Consider the following 19,452-nt stretch of genomic DNA (forward strand, 5'->3'; position numbering starts at 1 on the left):
CGGTGACTCTTCTCTAACACATGCAGTCTGTCTCTAAATCCCCCCAATTTTTCCTTCACAGTGTTTAAACCTTCCCCCGCTCCTCCATCCTTCCTGCCACCACCCTAGTTCAGGCCCCTAATCACGGGTATTTATTAAGGGCTTCTTGTGTGCAGAGCACTGTACTAAGCACTTGGGAATGTGCAATATGATAGAGTAGGTTAGACGTTTCCCTGACCACAAGGAGTTTACAGACTAAACGGGAAGACAGACACTAAAATCATTTGCAGATTCATCTGAGCAAAAGTTCTGTGGGGCTGAGGGAGCGGTGAATAGCAAAGCCTTTAAGGGGTAGAGAACAGCGTGGCTCAGCGGAAAGAGCCCGGGCTTGGGAATCAGAGGACACGGGTTCTAATCCCAGCTCCGCCACTTGTCAGCTGTGTGACTTTGGGCAAGGCATTTCACTTCTCTGGGCCTCAGTTACCTCATCTGTAAAATGGGGATTAAGACTGTGAGCCCCATGTGGGACAACCTGATAACCCTGTATCTATCCTAGAGTTTAGAAAGTGCTTGGCACATAGTAAGCACTTAACAAAGACCATTATTATTATTATTTAGGAGGGCTTTGGTGATGGAGAGAGTGGTGGTCCGTCAGCGGGAGGATGGGGGGGAAAGGGGTTGGCTGGGAGAGAGATGAGTCTGAGATATATAGAGAGTAGGTTGGGGTTAGAGGAGCAAAATATCCAGGCTGGGTGTAGCAGGAGATCAGCAAGGTCAGTGGGTGGGGGAAAGCCGAATGAGTGCTTTAAAGTGATAGTAAGAAGTTTCTGTTTGATACAGAGGTGGACGGGCAAATACTGGCGGTATTTGAGGAGAGGGAAGGTTAGGACTGAATGTTCTTTGTTGAAAAACGATCTGGGCAGCAGATTGAGGTGTGGACTGGAGTGGGGAGAGACAGGGAGTCAGGAGGTCAGCGGGGAAGCAGATGTGGAAGTCAAGACAGGAGAGGATAAGTACTTGGATCAGCATGGTAGCTGTTTGGATGGAGAGGAAAAGGCAGATTCTTGAGGTATCGTGAAGGAAGAACCGACAGGATTTCACATCCCACTGAATGTGTGGGTTGAATGAGAGAGACAATACCAAAGTTATCGGCTGTAAGACGGGGAGGCTAGTGGTGTTGTCTAAATTTATGGGAAAGTCTTGGGAAGGACAGAATTGGGGTGGGAATAATAATAATAACAATGGCATTTATTAAGCACTTACTATGTGCAAAGCACTGTTCTAAGCGCTGGGGAGGTTACAAGGTGATCAGGTTGTCCCACGGGGGGCTCACAGTCTTCATCCCCATTTTACGGATGAGGGAACTGAGGCACAGAGAAGTTGAGTGACTTGCCCAAAGTCATACAGCTGACAATTGGTGGAGCCGGGGTTTGAACCCCTGACCTCAGACTCCAAAGCCCGTGATCTTTCCACTGAAGATGAGAGGGAAGACGAGGAGCTTGGTTTTGGACATGTTAAATTTGAGTTGTTGGTGGGACATCCAAGTAGCGACGTCCCGAAGGCAGGAGGAAATGTGAGGCTGCAGAGAAGGAGAAAGATCAGGGCCGGAGAGGTAGATTTAGGAATCGTCTGCATAGAGGCGGTTGCTGAAGCCTTGGGAGTGAATGAGTTCTCCAGGGGAGCGTGTGTACATGGAGAATTAGGAGGCGATCCGGAACTGAGCCTTGAGGGACTCCCACAGTTAGGAGGAGGGAGGCGGAGGAGGAGCCCGCGAAAGAGACTCAGAAGGACCGCCAGAGAGATAGGAGAAGAACCAGGAAAGGACCCTGTCAGTGAAGCCGAAGCGAGATAGCGTTATCAGGAGAAGAAGGTCTTCCGAAGGCAGCTGGGAGGCGGAGGAGGATTAGGGTGAAGCCGGGGTCGTTGGATCTGGCAAGATCGTTGGTGTCCTTCGAGAGGGCAGTTTCTGTGGAGCGAAGGGGATAGGAGCCAGATTGGAGGGGGTCAAGGAGAGAATTGGAGGAGAGGAACTTGAGACAGCAGGTGTAGGCCAACTCGCTCGAGGAGTTTGGAGAGGAATGGTAGGAGGGAGATGGGGCGATGACTGGAGGGAGCCGTGGGGTCAAGGGAGGGATTTTTAGGATTGGAGAGACATGGGCGTGTTTGAAAGTTGGGGAGAAGGACCTATCAAGCTCTATCTTCACACAGCAGGCCCTCTGAAAGTACAATTGATCACCATCATCATCATCAATGGTATTTATTGGGTGCTTATTGTGTGTGGAGCAATCAATTAATCAATCAGTGGTAATTACTGAGCGCTTACTATGTGCAGAGAGCCCTGTACTAAGCGCTTGGGAGAATAAAACACAACAGAGTTGATAAACTCATTCCCTGCCCACATCGAGTTTACACTCTAGAGGGAGAGACATATATATATTATATATAATATATAATATGCCTATTTGTATTGATGTCTCCCCCACTAGACTTTGGGCAAGTCATTTAACTTCTCTGTGCCTCAGTTTCCTCTTCTGTAAAATAGGGATTAAGACAGTGAGCCCCAAGTGGGACAAGCTGATAATAATAATAATGATGATGGCATTTATTAAGCGCTTACTTTGTGCGAAGCACTGTTCTAAGCGCTAAGCACTGTTCTAAGCGCTAGCACTGTTCTAAGCTGATACCCTTGTATCTATCCCAGTGCTTAGAACAGTGCTTGGCACATAGTAAGCGCTTAAAAAGTACCATCATTATTATTGCTAAGTCCTCTTTTCATTCATTCATTCACTCAATCGCATTTACTGAGTGCTTACTGAGTGCAGAGCACTGGACTAAGCACTTGGAAAGTACAATTCAGCAACAAAGTGAGAAAATCCCTGCCCACCAAGGGCTTTTCCTTTTCTTCCACTCCAGCGTCTCCCTGACTTGCTCCCTTTATTCATTCCCCCCAACCCGTTGTGGGCAGGGAATGTGTCTGCTTATTGTTATATTGTATTATCCCAAGCGCTGGATGAGTACGACTGAATGAATCATCATCATCATCATCAATCGTATTTATTGAGTGCTTACTATGTGCAGAGCACTGTACTAAGCGCTTGGGAAGTACAAATTGGCAACATATACAGTCCCTACCCAACAGTGGGCTCACAGTCTAAAAGGGGGAGACAGAGAACAAAACCAAACATACTAACAAAATAAAATAAATAGGATAGATATGTACAAGTAAAATAAATAAATAAATAAATAAATAGAGTAATAAATATGTACAAACATATATACATATATACAGGTGCTGTGGGGAAGGGAAGGAGGTAAGATGGGGGGGATGGAGAGGGGGACGAGGGGGAGAGGAAGGAAGGGGCTCAGTCTGGGAATGAATGAATGACGCCCGTTGTCTCCTACTTGCTGGATTCCCTGCCTCTTCCAGCTCCACACTCTGTAGCAGAAGTCACCTAAAACGGCCCCCCATTCGGATCCATCCCCTCCTACACCTCTCCCAACCCCCAGAGTGGCCCTACATTGCACTTTGAAACCCCTATCAGCCTCTGTGGCCACCAGAGGCCTGCCGCAACAGGCCCCACCCTCCTCCTTCCCTCTCATCACCCACCCCTCCATTCCCACCCAATTTTCCTCCTTGTTGCCCCCTCCTCTCCCACCTGCAGTGACCGGAGACCCCCGAGGACAGTGGGGCAAGCTGGGCTTCTGCCCAGAGGCTGGGGGATGACCAGAAGAGGACAAATTAAGAATGTGAGCCCCATGCGGGACTGGGGCTGCGTCCAACCCAATTTGTTTGTATCCACCCCAGCGCTTAGAACAATCCTTGGCACATAGTAAGTGCTTAACAAATACCACAATTATTATTATCATTATAATTATTATTATAAGGGGGCCAGCTGGGAGGAAGGACAGACAGCAGGCACCTGGCTTCCCCACCCCGCGCCCCCGGGCCTGTTGCTGAGAAATCCTAGGCCAAATCCCTTCCTGGTCACTCTGAGCCTCAGTTTCCCCTCCTATGGAATGGTTTTCATACTGTCAGATACGATGCTCCCCCTTCTCGACTGAGCCCGTTGTTGGGTAGGGACCGTCTCTATCTGTTGTCGATTTGTACTTCCCGAGTTCTTAGTCCAGTGCTCTGCTCATAGGAAACGCTCAACAAATACGATTGAATGAATGAATGAGTGAGTGAATGAATGAATGAATGAAGGCATGAATGAATGAGTGAGCGAATGAATGAATGAATGTGTGAATGAATGAGCAAATGAATGAATGAATGAGTGAATGAATGAATGAGTGAGTGAGTGTGTGAGTGAATGAATGGGTGGATGGAAGAATGGATGAATGAATGGATGGATGGATGGGTGAATGAATGAATGGATGAATTGTTGGATGGGGATGAAGACTGTGAGCCCCACATGTGACAACTTGATCGGCTTGTAACCTCCCCAGCGCTTAGAACAGTGCTTTGCACAAAGTAAGTGCTTAACAAATGCCATTATTATTATTATTATTATGGATGGATGAATGGATGGATGGATGAATGAATGAATGAGTGGATGAACGGATGAACGAATGGATGAACGGACGAATGAATGAATGAATGAATGAATGAATGAATGAATGAATGAATGAATGAATGAATGAATGAATGCTGTCCCCCGAGCCCGCCGGCGGGCCCTGCGACGCTCCGCTTTCACCGCTAGAGGCCGCAGTAGCGGCTAGCCGCTCCGGCGAGCGTCACCGAAGGGGCGGGGACCACAGGGCAGCGACGGTTTGCGACGAGGCTGGTTGGCTGCGGGCAGAGATGATTGATGACGCCCTAGGCCAATGGCGTCGGGGCGAGTCTCCCTTGTTTACGGAGCGGTAGCCAATAGAGAGGCCGGGGCGCGGCCGGGGACCAATGAGAGTGGGGATCGGGCGAGGGCGGGGCTTCATCGGAGAAGGCGGGGGGAGGGGGGGTCGGGTGAAGGGGCCGGGCGGGGCGGAAGAGTCTCAGTGGGTCGGCCGACGCTGAGGAGATCGTGAGGCGGCGGGGACTGGTGAGCGGACGCGGACGGGATCCTTCCGCCTTGGGCCTTTTCTCCCTCGGTTTCCCCAGTCGGGCCCGGGGGGACAAAAGGAAGTGGGCTGTGGGGGAGAAAGAAAGAGAGAGAAAGAAAGAAAGAAAGAAAAAGAAAGAAAGAAAGAAAGAAAAAGAAAGGCCCGGTTGCGCATGCGCACTCGCGCGCGCGCGGCAGGGCCCTTGTGGCGTCGACGCGCCCCCGCCTCGTGCCCGCGCTCGCGGGGCCCAGAGGGTGACGTCACCCTCGCCTGTGACGTCACTGACGCTTCGGGGGCCCCAGGCGGATCGGGGGCAGCTCGGGTACAGGTGAGGGGGCCTCCGGTTTCCGGTGGGGGAGGGGCCTTAATAATAATAATAGTGGCATTTATTAAGCGTTTACTATGTGCCAAGCACTGTTCTAAGCGCTGGAGAGGTTACAGGGTGATCAGGTTGCCCCGCGCGGGGCTCCCAGTCTTCATCCCCATTTTACAGATGAGGGGACTGAGGCCCAGAGAAGTTAAATGACTTGCCCAAAGTCACCCAGCTGACAATTGGTGGAGCCGGGATTTGAACCCGTGACCTCTGACTCCAAAGCCCGGGCTATTAATAATAATAATGATGGCATTTATTAAGCGCTTACTATGTGCAAAGCGCTGTTCTAAGCGCTGGGGAGGTTACAGGGTGATCAGGTTGCCCCGCGCGGGGCTCCCAGTCTTCATCCCCATTTTACAGATGAGGTGACTGAGGCCCAGAGAAGTTAAATGACTTGCTCAAAGTCACACAGCTGACAATTGGTGGAGCCGGGATTTGAACCCGTGACCTCTGACTCCAAAGCCCGGGCTATTATTATTAATAATAATGATGGCATTTATTAAGCGCTTACTATGTGCAAAGCGCTGTTCTAAGCGCTGGGGAGGTTACAGGGTGATCAGGTTATCCCACGGGGGGCTCACAGTCTTAACCCCCGTTTTACAGATGAGGGAACTGAGGCACAGAGAATCAAGCAATCAGTCGTATTTATTGAGCACTTACTGTGTGCAGAGCACTGTAGTAAGCGCTTGGGAAGTACAAGTTGGCAACATCAATCAATCAATCAATCGTATTTATTGAGCGCTTACTGTGTGCAGAGCACTGTACTAAGCGCTTGGGAAGTACAAGTTGGCAACATACGGAGACGGCCCCGACCCAACAGTGGGCTCACAGTCTAGAAGTGAAGTGACTTGCCCACGGTCACACAGCAGGCAATTGGCAGAGCCGGGATTTGAACCCGTGACCTCCGACTCCAAAGTCCGGGCTCTTTGCACTGAGCCACGCTCTCATTCATTCATTCATTCATATTGATTGAGCGCTTACTTTCATTCACTCATTCAATCGTATTGATTGAGCGCTTACTGTGTGCAGAGCACTGGACTAAGCGCTTGGGAAGTACAAGTCTGCAACATATAGAGACAGTCCCTACCCAACAGTGGGCTCACAGTCTAAAAGGGGGAGACAAAGATGGCATTATTAACCTGAGCACCAGTGGTAATATAAATGTGCACATAGGCTCTAAAATGACATTTTAAAATGTCCGTGTGGCTGTTTCTTCCCAGAGGGGTATCTGATTGTCTTTTTCCAAAACTGAAGTGTCCTCCAAAGGGATTTCAGAACTAAAGTGGGAACCTATTTACAAATGCAACTTGTTGCTTTATGTCCTTGAATTAGAGAAGGAAAAGTAATTATGACATCTCTGTTTTTCACATTGAAATGATTTAGAACCAAGATGGAGCTGTAAATACGGTGTGCAGAGCACTGTACTAAGCGCTTGGGAAGTCCACGTCGGCAGCATATAGAGACGGTCCTTAGCCAACAGCGGGCTCACAGTCTAGAAGGGCGTCGGGGGGCCTGGCCTGGCAGGAGGCCCGGGGGTCAAGGGGCAATCCGAGGGCGCTTAGTCCAGCGCTGTACACACAGTAAGCGCTCAATAAATACGATTGAATGAATGAATGAATGAATGAATGTGGGGCAGAAACCGACCAGCCTCAAAGACCAGCTGCCCAGGGATGATGAAAGGTTAGTGGAGAAGAGGTTCCTCTGGTTACTTATTGATGCCCTGGTATTTACCCACCGTCATCCGGGCCCACCCACCCACCCCGGCGAGGGCACAGGGGGCAGGGCGGCCCGCCACCCTCGGGGAAGAAAGTGGACTCAGTTTCCCACCCCACAAGCTTTCCGTCGGAGTGATAGACATGATGCCGTTGCCGTTCCTGTTTCCAGTCATTCAGTCGTATTTGGGTTCTGGACCTTTCCTTCCTGTTTCCAGTCATTCAGTCGTATTTATCGACTGCTTACTGTGTGCAGAGCACCGTACTAAGCGCTTGGGAAGTACAAGTCGGCAACTGTGTGCAGAGCACTGTACTAAGCGCCTGGGAAGCACAAGTCGGCAACCTAGAGAGACGGTCCCTACCCAACAATGGGCTCACAGTCTAGAAGGGGGAGACGGACAACAAAACAAAGGATGTTTGCAGAGGACGTGATCCCCCTCCCCCTTTCCCTCCCCAATTAGGAAAACTTCCAAATCCCCAGGCCAGAGAGCGGAGCAGAATTCCCAGGTCGGAGAGCGGAGGAGCGTCGGAACTCGGCTTAGGCTCGCGGGGATTTTCGGAAATGGCTGCCTTAAAACGCAGCTTTCTGTTTCACACTCCGTGTGGTGGACGTGACCCAGGCAGGCTGTCATGGAAAACTCTGAGGCTCGGCCGTCCCCGGGGCCGGGCCCCGAGACCCCATCTTCCTCCTGGCCCGAAGTGTTTCACTCTATTTCATAAACTCCCCCAAGGGACCGGCTGGGCCTGTGGGGAAATCAGTGGGTTCGGGGAGGCGGAGGAGAAGGCCGCCCGTGTTGGAGCAGGGAAGCTTGGCATCAGGGGGCAGGACGGGTCGGTTGGCATTCCAGCCTCCATTCCCCACGAGGCTTTCCAAGCCGCCGTTCCAATCCGGGTCGGGACATTCCCACCCCCAAAACCGCCCTTTTCCCCTTATTCTTTGGGGAGCCCCCCGCCTGGGTGCCCGTGGCTGGCTAAAATTCCTGGTGGCCCCTTCAGGTTGCCCACCCCAGTCTGCAGGCTGGCGTGGGGATAAGGGTGGGGCTGGGGCTCACCCCTAAATAGGAAGGAATCCCCAGTTAGGCTGCTGGGGCAGACCCAGGGTGATCCTGAGGGACCCTCCCCTTGCCACCCTAAACCCACCCTAGCGCCGTCGTAGACTCCTGCCCGGGCTGCCAAACTCCAAGGGCGGGTGGGAGGAGAAGTGGGGCGGGGGGTTGGGGTGCGGCTAGTGACCTCATTCCATACCCGCCCAAATTCAGGCAGTTCACGCTTGGGGAAGCATCCGCCTGATGCAACGATTGGCATTGTAAGTGGTGGTTCCGGGGCGACGGGAGTGGGGCGAGCGTCGGGAGCCAACGGGGAGGAGGATCGAGTTGAGGGGGAATCGTGGGGGGGGCGGGGGCCTGATCCAGCCCTCCCAATCGTACACCCCTCTTCCAATCCGGGATCTGGGAAAACTGGCTCGTTTCTGGGCAGTCCTCGGGGTCTGGATGAGGGCCAACCCCGCCCCCGCGGTCGGTCTCCCTGGGAATTTTCGGGTTTCTGGGGCTGGAGCCAAGTCAGCCCTCGGAGGCCTTGGGGAGGCGGTGGGGGGAGAAGGGGGCGGCTCCTAAAATCCCCTCTTCTGGGTTGAGATGGGCAGGGGTCTGCTTAGCATTCATTTTGGACACGTCAGGCGCCAGGTTGGATTGGAGACGATCCTATCGGAGCTTGCCAAAGTCCATGGGAAATCTAGGATCCGCGTGACCCCCGCTCCACCCTCCTCTTGGCCTCCTCTCGAGGAGGTTCCTCCCGTAGTGCCCGCCGGTTCCTGGGTTAATAGTGATAATTGTGGCATTCGTCAAGCACTTACCGTGTGCCGGGCACTGTAGTAAGCGCTGGGGTGGTTACAGGCAAATTGAGTTGGAAACAGTCCCCGTCCTAAGTGGGGCTCCCAGTCTCACCCCCCATTTTACAGATGAGGTAACTGAGACGCAGAGAAGTGACTTGGCCGAGGTCACCTAGACAAGTGGCAGAGGCAAGATTAGAACCCGTGACTTATCTGCTGTACTATGCTGCCTCTCTGGATTGGGGCTGGAGCTGGGGACTGGAACTCAGCCCCCGCCCCAACTGCCCAGGCCTTTTTTTTTCTTTTAAGTGGTATTTGTTAAGCCCTTACCTTGTGCCAGGCACTGTGTTGAGCCCTGAGGTTGATACAAGCAAATCGGGTTGGACACAGGACATAGAGGAGCAGCGTGTCTCAGTGGAAAGAGCCCGGGCTTGGGAGTCAGAGGTCATGGGTTCTAATCCAACCTCGGCCACTTATCAGCTGTGTGACTTTGGGCAAGTCACTTCACTTCTCTGGGCCTCAGTTACCTCATCTGTAAAATGGGGATTGAGACTGTGAGCCCCACGTGGGACAACCTGATTCCCTTGTATCCCCCCACTCAGTGCTTAGAACAGTGCTTTGCACATAGTAAGCGCTTAACAAATACCAAATTTATTATTATTATTATGTCCCACAAGAGGTTCACAGGCCATCTGGCAGTTGTAGGTATTGAGCATTTACTGTGTGCAGAGCCCTGTACTAAGCGCTTGGGAGAATACAATGTAACAATATAATAGACACACCCCCTGCCCACAGGGAGTTTACAGTCTAGTCATTCATTCATTGTATTTATTGAGTGCTTACTGTGTGCAGAGCCCTGTACTAAGCCCTTGGAAAGTACAAGTCAGCAATAAAGAGAGACATTCCCTGCCCACAACGGGCTTACAGTCTAGCCTTCATCCCCATTTTACAGTTGAGGTAATTGAGGCACAGAGAATAATAATTATGGTATTTGTTCAGGTGCCTACTGTGCCAAGCACAGTTCTAAGTGCTGGAGTAGATTAAGCGCTTAGTACAGTGCTCTGCACACAGTAAGCGCTCAATAAATACGATTGATGATACAGGGTAATCAGGTTGGACACAGGCCCTGTCCCACATGGGGCTCACGGTCTTAATTCCCATTTTACAGATGAGGTAACTGAGGCCCAGAGAAGTGAAGTGACTTGCCCAAGGTCACACAGCAGACAAGTGGCAGAGTCGGGATCGGAACCCAGGTCCCTCTGACTCCCGGGCCCACGCTCTAAGTGAAGTGACTTGCCCATGGCCACGCCGCAGACAAGTGGCGGAGCTGGGATGAAAACTCAGGTCCTTCCGACTCCCAAGCCCGGGCGCCAGCCACTAGGCCACTCTGTTTCTCTCATCATTCGTTTCTGTGATAGTAATGATGATGGCATTTGTTAAGCGCTTACTATGTGCAAAGCACTGTTCTAAGCGCTGGGGGGGATACAAGGTGATCAGGTTGTCCCACGTGAGGCTCACAGGCTTCATCCCCATTTTACAGATGAGGGAACTGAGGCTCAGAGAAGCTAAGTGACTTGCCCAAGGTCACACAGCAGACATGTGGCGGAGCCGGGATTCGAACCCATGACCTCTGACCCCAAATGCCGGGCTCTTTCCACTGAGCCACGCCGCTTCTCAAGCAGCCGCCTGATGCGGCGGAGGCCCTTCTGAGATGGGCAGCTGGAACCTCGGGCCCTTCGGTCCGAGACGGCGGGAGTCCGTGTCCAGGGTGGGGTGACACCACGCAGCAAAGGACACTTCAGCCTCCCGTAGGCTTTGTATCCGGGCCGACGGGCTGAAAGTCACCCGCCTCCTCACCGACCCTGAATGTGTAGGCAACACCACCGCGGGCAGGGTGGGGCATCATCATCATCAATCGTATTTATTGAGCGCTTACTATGTGCAGAGCACTGGACTAAGCGCTTGGGAAGTCCAAATTGGCAACATCTAGAGACAGTCCCTACCCAACAGTGGGCTCACAGTCGAAAAGGGGGAGACAGAGAACAAAACCAAACATACTAACAAAATAAAATAAATAGGATAGATATGTACAAGTAAAATAAATAAATAAATAGAGGAATAAATATGTATTTATTACAGTGCAGGCATGTCCTGCACTGGGCACGGGAATGGATCACGAAGGTTAATGACGTGTTTGAAGTCAAGCAGCACCGAACAAGGTACCCAGAAAGATGCCCTTTCCCTCCCCTCCTCCCCAGGCCGTCTCTGTCTCCTGGGACAGAGGGGGAGTTTTTCCCTTGGCTGCGTACCCCTTAAGCACACCCCCCCTCCATCCCCCCCGTCTTACCTCCTTCCCTTCCCCACAGCACCTGTATATATGTATATATGTTTGTACATATTTATTACTCTATTTATTTTACTTGTACATATCTATTCTATTTATTTTATTTTGTTAATACGTTTGGTTTTGTTCTCTGTCTCCCCCTTCTAGACTGTGAGCCCACTGTTGGGTAGGGACTGTCCCTATGTGTTGCCAACTTGTACTTCCCAAGCGCTTAGTACAGTGTTCTGCACACAGTAAGCGCTCAATAAATACGATTGATTGATTGATTGATTTTTTTTAACTCACCCCAGCCCCACGGCGGTGCGTATGTACCTGTCCTTGTACCGTTTCTCCTCTCTGTGTGATCTATTTTAAGGCCTGGCTCTCGTAGACTGTAAGCGTCTTACAAGTAGGGGACGTGTCTACTGATTTTGTTGTATTGGACGGCACCTGTTCCCCCTCCTGTTTAGGCTGTGAGAGCCCCATAAGCAACAGGGACTGTGTCCACCAGGATTATCGTCTATCTATCCCAGTGTTTAGCACAGTGCCTGACCCGTAGTAAGCGCTTAACAGATACCATTATTATTACTTTCCCAAATGCAGAGTACAATGCTCTGCCCACTTTTAGACTGTGAGCCCACTGTTGGTTAGGGACTGTCTCTATATGTTGCCAGCTTGTACTTCCCAAGCGCTTAGTACAGTGCTCTGCACACAGTAAGCGCTCAATAAATGCGATTGATTGATTGATTGCCCACACTTAGTGGCCAATAAATACCATGGATTGAATTTTTTTAAATAGAATTTAAGCGCTTACTATGCACCAGGCACTGGGGTAGAGAAGCAGCGTGGCTCAGTGGAAAGAGCCCGGGCTTGGGAGTCAGAGGTCATGGGTTCTAATCCCGGCTCCGCCACTTGTCAGCTGTGTGACTTTGGGTAAGTCACTTCACTTCTCTGGGCCTCAGCTCCCTCATCTGTAAAATGGGGATTAAGACTGTGAGCCCCATGTGGGACAACCTGATCACCTTATATCCCCCAAGCGCTTAGAATAGTGCTTTGCACATAGTAAGCCCTTAACAAATACCACCATCTTTTAGACTGTGAGCCCACTGTTGGGTAGGGACTGTCTCTATATGTTGCCAACTTGTACTTCCCAAGCGCTTAGTCCAGTGCTCTGCACACAGTAAGCGCTCAATAAATACGATTGATTGATTGATCATTATTATTATTATTATACAGGCTAATCAGGCCGGAAAAAGTCCACTTCCAAAGTGGGGCTCGCATACTTAATCTTCATTTTACAGATGAGGGAAGCATGGCCCAGAAAAGTGAAGTGACACAGCAAGTGACAGAGCAGGGATTCGAACCCAGGTCCTAATGCTTCCCAGGCCTGTGCTGTACTCACTAGGCCAGTGAGATGGATTTGGAGCCCCGGTGTTAATCAATATATATGATTGACTAACTGACCTGGGACAGAGGAGGTCCCTGGATGGTAAACCCCACCGCCCCCGTCCCGGCGTTGTCCGTGGGTCACCGGGGACCTGGTCATCCCCGGGCCTCTCCCAACTGCCTGAGGGTCATGTGACCGCCTGCTTCGGATGCCTGTGGTCGCTCCTGCGGTTAGAGGCCCAAAAAGCTGCACAATAGGAGCCGCCGCTGCTGCTGCTGCTGCTGTTGTTCTTGCAGTGGCTGTGGGCCAGCTGAAGTGGTAGTGCCAGTTCCCTGCCCTCTGCCCGCTCCTGCCCTGCCCCTCACTCCTCTCTCCCTCCCGTCCCCGCCCTGCCCTGCCCAACTCTCTTTCTCCCTCTCTCCCCTTCCCTCCGTCCATCATCATCATCAATCGTATTTATTGAGCGCTTACTGTGTGCAGAGCACTGTACTAAGCGCTTGGGAAGTCCAAGTTGGCAACAGATAGAGACAGTCCCTACCCAACAATGGGCTCACAGTCTAAAAGGGGGAGACAGAGAGCAAAACCAAACATACTAACAAAATAAAATAAATAGAATAGATATGTACAACCATCATCATCAATCGTATTTATTGAGCGCTTACTATGTGCAGAGCACTGTACTAAGCGCTTGGGAAGTACAAATTGGCAACAGATAGAGACAGTCCCTACCCAGCAGTGGGCTCACAGTCTAAAAGGGGGAGACAGAGAACAAAACCAAACATACTAACAAAATAAAATAAATAGAATAGATATGTACAAATAAAATAGAGTAAAAAATATGTACAAACATATACATATATACAGGTGCTGTGGGGAAGGGAAGGAGGTAAGATGTCCAGCCCTGCCCTGCCCTTCCCTCCCTCCTTGCCTGCAGAAGAGTTGCTGCCGTTGGAGGCGGATTGCACGACCATTGCCCACACATCCAGCGGGTTGTTTATCTCCCCGAAGCACCATGTGAAACTGGAAGCAATAGGAGCCGGGGGAGTCGGGAGGAGCCGTGGGGAGGGGTGCCAAGCCGGGGCAGCATCTTGCTCGGAGCCGCCTAGGGACGTCATTAGGGACTCTAATGGCAGCTTTCCACCCGCCGGCTCCTGCCACCCCGGGCCTCTTGCCCCCCCGGGGCCTGGCACCCTGAGGCCCCGGAAGGCGGGGCCGGGGCTGGCGCGTAAGAGCCTGCAATCGTTGCACCATCTGGGCTAGGAGGGCCGGCGGTCCCGCCAGCAGGGCCAGAGCGCGGCAGGTGGGAAGCGGAGCGGGCCGGAGCCGGAGGCAGCGGGGCCCTCCTCTGCCGCCTGGACCAGGAGGAAGCAGGTGTGCCTCGGGGGATCCGGGCAGCCCAGGGGCGGGTGGGGGGACGGGGACCGGCTACACACAGAGGGGACGGTTGGCTGGAGCCATTCGGAGAGTCTGCATCCCGGCCCCGGGCCCACCATGGAGCTGGGGCGGGCGGAGCCCGGACTGGTACGCGGCAAGCTCCGGCTGCCCTCTGGGCTTGGCTGAAGGGGCTTCGGCTCCAATCGCGGGGCGGCCTGGACTTCCCGAGGCCTGCAGTGCGGTCTAGGGGAGCGGCGTGGAGCTGGGAGACCCCCCGCCTTGGGCTCTGGGCAGCCCAGAAGGGGCCTAAGGTGCAGTGGGTTGGGTGGGGGCTGGCAGAGCAGGGGTATTGGGACTTTCTGGCGGGGGCCAGTTTGCTCGTCTTCCCAGGCCACCCCTTCTTGCCCGTTCTTCTATACTGTGAGCCCGCTGTTGGGTAGGGACTGTCTCTATAAGTTGCCGATTTGTACTTCCTAAGCGCTTAGTACAGTGCTCTGCACACAGTAAGCACTCAGCAAATACGATTGATTGATTTTTGCTCGTTCCCAGTGGTTCCGGGGTCCCCAGACCCAGCCGGAGGTTGCGGGGGGGTGGGAGCGGAACGGAGCCTCCCCCCTCACGTCCCCAAAAAGGAAGTGTTACGGCACTTAAGGGAACCTAACGGCCTCCTGTCCAGCCCCCTCCCCCTCCCCGGGGAGGCCCCTCTCTTCTGTCCGTCTCACCTTCTCTCTGTCTCTGTCTCTGCAGCCTTCAGTAGTGTGCAGGGGAAGGCCGTGGGACCCATCCATTCCGGCACCATGAACGTGTTCGATCGGAAGATCAACTTCGATGCGCTCTTGAAGTTTTCCCACATGTGAGTTTCAGCTGTGACCGTGGGGTCACATGGGGGTTACCGTGGACATTCGCTCGTTCTCGGACTTCCCTCCACGGGGCTGTTGGAAAAGAAGCGGGGAGGGCCTCTGCCACCCCTAGCCTGTCGGGAGCGTTGACGGCTTTCCTCCGTTCTCCCCAGCTCCCCGTCCACCCAGCAGCACCTGAAGAAGGTCTATGCCAGCTTCGCCCTGTGCATGTTTGTGGCGGCCGCCGGGGCCTACGTCCATGTGGTCACCCGCTTTGTCCAGGTGAGCGCTCGGCTCCCGGCGGCTTCGGACCCTCCCCTTCTCCCCGGGCCCTGCCCCACCAAGTCGTCACCGAAACCCTGCCGGCCTGGGGAACTGGGGTGTGGAACTGGGGTTTTCTTTCGATGCCCTCCCGGCCCCCACGTTGAAGGTTTTGAGGAGTGCCCCTGGGCCCGCCTCCATCCCCCCAAGGGCCAAAGGGGCCCCCCTTTGCATGTGTGCAGAGGCCACACGTGCACCAGAGACCGGGGCCCGAGAGCCAACCGGGCCCTCCGCACCCACCCGAGCAGGGAGCCCGAGTTCTGGGTTGCGAGGGGGGCGGCGGGGGGCCCGGAAGGCCTCTCCGGCGCTCACCGGGCCATCCGGCTCCCGCAGGCCGGCCTGCTGTCGGGGCTGGGCTCCCTGGGGCTGATGCTGTGGCTTCTGGGAACGCCCCACAACCGGGAGACGGAGCACAAGAGACTGAGCATCCTGGCCGCGTTCGCCTTCCTCACAGGTGCGTGGGGGCCCAGACCCCCGGCTCGGGGCGGAGCGGACCCGGTGGGAGGGACCTCCCGGCTGCTCTGGGTCGGCGGCGCTGAACGCCGGGGCGAGCGAGGGAGGGCCGGGTTCTCCCGCCCGGGGTCCGCGGCCCGGTTTCTCCAGCCGAGCCGTTCGGCGCTCACGGCGGCCCCGGGGATCGGTCTGTTCCTTGGCAGGAGTCGGCCTGGGCCCAGCGCTGGACCTGTGCATCGCCATCAATCCCAGGTAGGTGCCCCTCTCCCTCGCCTCTCCCCCACAGCCCCCCCCCAAAAACCGAGCCCCCCCCCCACCTCACTCTGCCCTTGCCTTCCAGCATCATCCCCACAGCCTTCGTGGGCACCGCAGTGGTCTTCAGCTGCTTCTCCCTGAGCGCGCTGTACGCCCAGCGACGCAGTTACCTCTTCCTGGGAGGTGAGGCTGCTTCCTCCCTCCAAGCCCCCTCCACTCCCTCCCCAGCCCCTGAGCGCGGTCCGCTGGCCAAGTAGGCTGCTGGCCCGGCCCCTCCCAGCCCAGCAGGCTCCCGCTTTCTCCCGTAGGAATCTTGATGTCAGCCATGAGCCTGATGGTCCTCTCCTCGCTGGGCAACCTGTTCCTCGGCTCCGTGTGGCTCTTCCAGGTGAGGTCCCGCGGCAGGACTGCCCGGCGGTCCGGGCGGGGGGAGTCGGGAGGGCAGGCGCCTGTCTAGTCGCGGGGCCCAGGCCCCCTGATGCCCGGGGACCTTAGGGGACAGGAATGACCGGGCTATGGGTCCCATGTTCTGCCTCCGTCCGGCCAGCGTTGACCTTTTCTCTTGTTCTGGTCAGGCTAACCTGTACGTGGGGCTCGTGGTCATGTGTGGATTTGTCCTGTTTGATACTCAACTCATCATTGAGAAAGCCGAGAACGGCGACAAGGATTACATCTGGTGAGTCGGGGATCCGGGGCGCCCCCCCATCTCCTCTACCTTGCCCCGGACCCCAGAGTCCCAGCAGCTTCCAGACTGGTCCCAGCAGTCCCCCCTGACAGCCACCCAGGGTCCCGGGTGGTCTCGGGGGCAGAGCCAGGGTGGAGATGTGGGCAGTGGGCTCATCTCCCTCCGCCCTCACCTCCAGGCACTGCGTCGACCTCTTCCTGGATTTCATCACTCTCTTCAGGAAACTCATGATGATCCTAGCCATGAACGAGAAGGTGAGGGTCGCGTCCTGGTCCGTGTCCCCTCCCTCTCCCCCACCCCCCCACCACGTGATCAATCCACCAGTGGAATTTATTGAGCACTTACTACGTGCAACAGCACTGTACTAAACGCTTGGGAGAGGACAGTACAGTCGAGTCGGTGGACACGTTCCCTACCCACAGATCACAGGGGGAGACAGACATCTGAATAAATTGTAGGAAGGGGAAATGGCAGAGTATAAGGTTCTGCACAGAAGAGCTGTGTTGGACCCACGGTAGGGTGAGAATCAGTTGCTTAAGGGGTAGAGAGCCGCGTGCGTCAGCCGTGCAGGAGGGAACGCGAAGACGGTGGGGGCTCAGTCAGGGAAGGCCTCTTGGAGGAGGTGTGAGTTTGACGAGGATTTTGAGGGCTTTGAAGGCAAGTCATGGATCCCCTGTATATATGTTTGTACATATTTATTACTCTATTTGTTTATTTATTTTACTTGTACATATCTATTCTATTTTATTTTGTTAGTATGTTTGGTTTTGTTCTGTCTCCCCCTTTTAGACTGTGAGCCCACTGTTGGGTAGGGACTGTATATGTTGCCAATTTGGACTTCCCAAGCGCTTAGTCCAGTGCTCTGCACATAGTAAGCGCTCAATAAATACGATTGATGATGATGATGGGAAGCCAACCCATCGCCCCCCGGGGTGGAGGGGCGGCAGGGAGGGAACTGCGGAACGGTGAACTCGATCTAAAACTTATCTGCAGGGCCTCGCGGCAAGAGAGCTCTAGGTTAGACTGAGAGACCTCGGGGGCTTAGGGGGAAGTGCCCTTCCCCCTGGATCTGTGGACTCCTCCCAGGAGGCTGCGGCACTCAACGCCGGACCCTTCCCCAGGGTCTCCGGGTGACTGGCTGGGTGAGCCCTAGGACCTGAAAGAGGCCTTGGGCGTTTGTAAAACGGGGCTCGCCACCACCCCGCAACCCCACTATGTCGGCTGGTGTTATGTTCTGAGGCCCCTCCGGGCCCTGAGCGATGCTGCCACCGAACATCCTGGGTTTGGAGGCCGGGGGAAGGCTGCTGGGAGAGGCTGGGCTGGGTCTGCCCGGCCCCTCGGAGAGGGAGAGAGTCTGCCCCAGGAGCAGAGGCAGGCCGGCAGCCAGTCAGTCAATCATATTTATTGAGCGCTTACGGCGTGCAGAGACGGATGGGGTCCGAGCCCTGGCTGGCTGCGCCCCACCGTCAGTAAGGAAGGCCCTGGGGAGGGGGGCTGGGGGTTCCGGGGTGCGGGGGAATAGGGGACGGGGCCCTCAAAAACAGAGCCCTGGCGGGGAGGGCCGGCTGCTGGGCGGCCGCCTGTGACCCCACCTCTCCCTGCAGGACAAGAAGAAGGAGAAGAAGTGAGAAGCCGGCCTGCTGGCCCCGCCCCGACCACCCACCCGCGCCCCTTCCATTTCCTCTTTGCACACATTACAGGTGGCTTGTTCTGTCGTAATGAAAAAGCATCAGAAAAGCTTTTGTACTCGTGGTTTTCTCTGTTTTCAAGGATTTTCTTCGTTCTGGGGGTTTTTTTGGGGTTTTTTTTTTTTTTTTAATCAGAAAACTGATTAGCAGAATCCCGGCTGGCGTTTGGCTTCCAGTTCCCTCGGCCTCTTCCCTTGCGGGCCAGCCCGAGCCCAGGCTCTGGCCTTGTCGGTGGCCTAAGGGCCCCGGGAGAGGAGCCACCTGATTCCTGGCTGTGCCTCTCTCCTCCCCCGACCAGCCCCCTACCCGTGACCACGGCCGTCGTTGAGGGCAGACTCCCGGACCGGAGGAGCCGAAAGGCTTTAGCCCCTTCCACCTGGGCCCCGGGGCTTTGTGAGCACAGCCCCTTGAGCCCCCAGAGCCTCCCACTGCCCCTCACCAGAGCAGGATGCCAGGGGCTCTGGCCGAGGCCAAATCCTAAGCACCCGAACCCCGGCTCGGTCGGTGGCCGGCCTCACCAGCCAGCCGGAGCGGGGGCCTTGGCACTGCCCAACGCACGGTCTCTTCTCGGCCCCCTCCGACCCCGGGATCAGAGGTCACGACAGCCCAGCCAAACTCCACCCCTCGCGTGTGCTTTTTTGCTTTTGACAGAAAGATTTTTCTGTAGCAACAGTGCCAAGAATGACCAGATACCCCGATCTCCTTTGAAAAAGAAATGCCTAACAGGTTTTTAATAGCCATCGCCGTGATTTATCACTTTCTCTTCTAGTTCCTTGGTTTCTCAGCCCAGGCTGCTTTCTATAACTCATACTGTGAAGACAAAGGTGTTTTTGATTCAGAAGTATATGGAATCAACATAGTCTTAATTTGTAAAAAATAAAAAGAAAAATCCTTAACCGTTCTTAGTGCCATCTGTGTGCAATTGGGGGGGTGGGGGCAGCCTGCCTGTCTTCCTCTCCCCTACCCTCCCACGCCTCCATTCCAACAGAGCGGCTCCGTCGGCCCTTTTCGGCAGCTGAATCAGCCTGTGGACTTGAATCCCTTCTTGGAGGCTGGTGGTCCAGCCTATAGTAATAATAATAATTGCGGTGTTAAGCGCTTACCGTGTGCCGGGCACCGAACTGGGCGCGTGGGTGGATACAAGCAAATTGGGGTGGACCCAGTCCCCATCCCACATGGGGCTCACAGTCTCAATCTC

General features: G+C 54.5%; 1 protein-coding gene across 1 annotated transcript; it reads left to right on the forward strand.

The window, feature by feature from the left end:
- The first annotated feature begins 4,934 nt into the window (after positions 1-4,934).
- On the forward strand, positions 4,935-19,155 carry TMBIM6 (transmembrane BAX inhibitor motif containing 6). The gene is made up of 10 exons (XM_038752755.1): positions 4,935-5,015; positions 14,761-14,866; positions 15,026-15,134; positions 15,507-15,627; positions 15,830-15,878; positions 15,967-16,064; positions 16,190-16,269; positions 16,457-16,557; positions 16,745-16,820; positions 18,171-19,155. Exons 2-10 carry the CDS (start codon positions 14,811-14,813, stop codon positions 18,192-18,194), a joined length of 714 nt encoding a protein of 237 aa, XP_038608683.1. The 5' UTR covers positions 4,935-5,015; positions 14,761-14,810; the 3' UTR covers positions 18,195-19,155.
- Positions 19,156-19,452: the final 297 nt, after the last annotated feature.

This window comes from Tachyglossus aculeatus, chromosome 10 (genome assembly GCF_015852505.1).
Source record: "Tachyglossus aculeatus isolate mTacAcu1 chromosome 10, mTacAcu1.pri, whole genome shotgun sequence".
Lineage (NCBI taxonomy): Eukaryota > Metazoa > Chordata > Mammalia > Monotremata > Tachyglossidae > Tachyglossus > Tachyglossus aculeatus.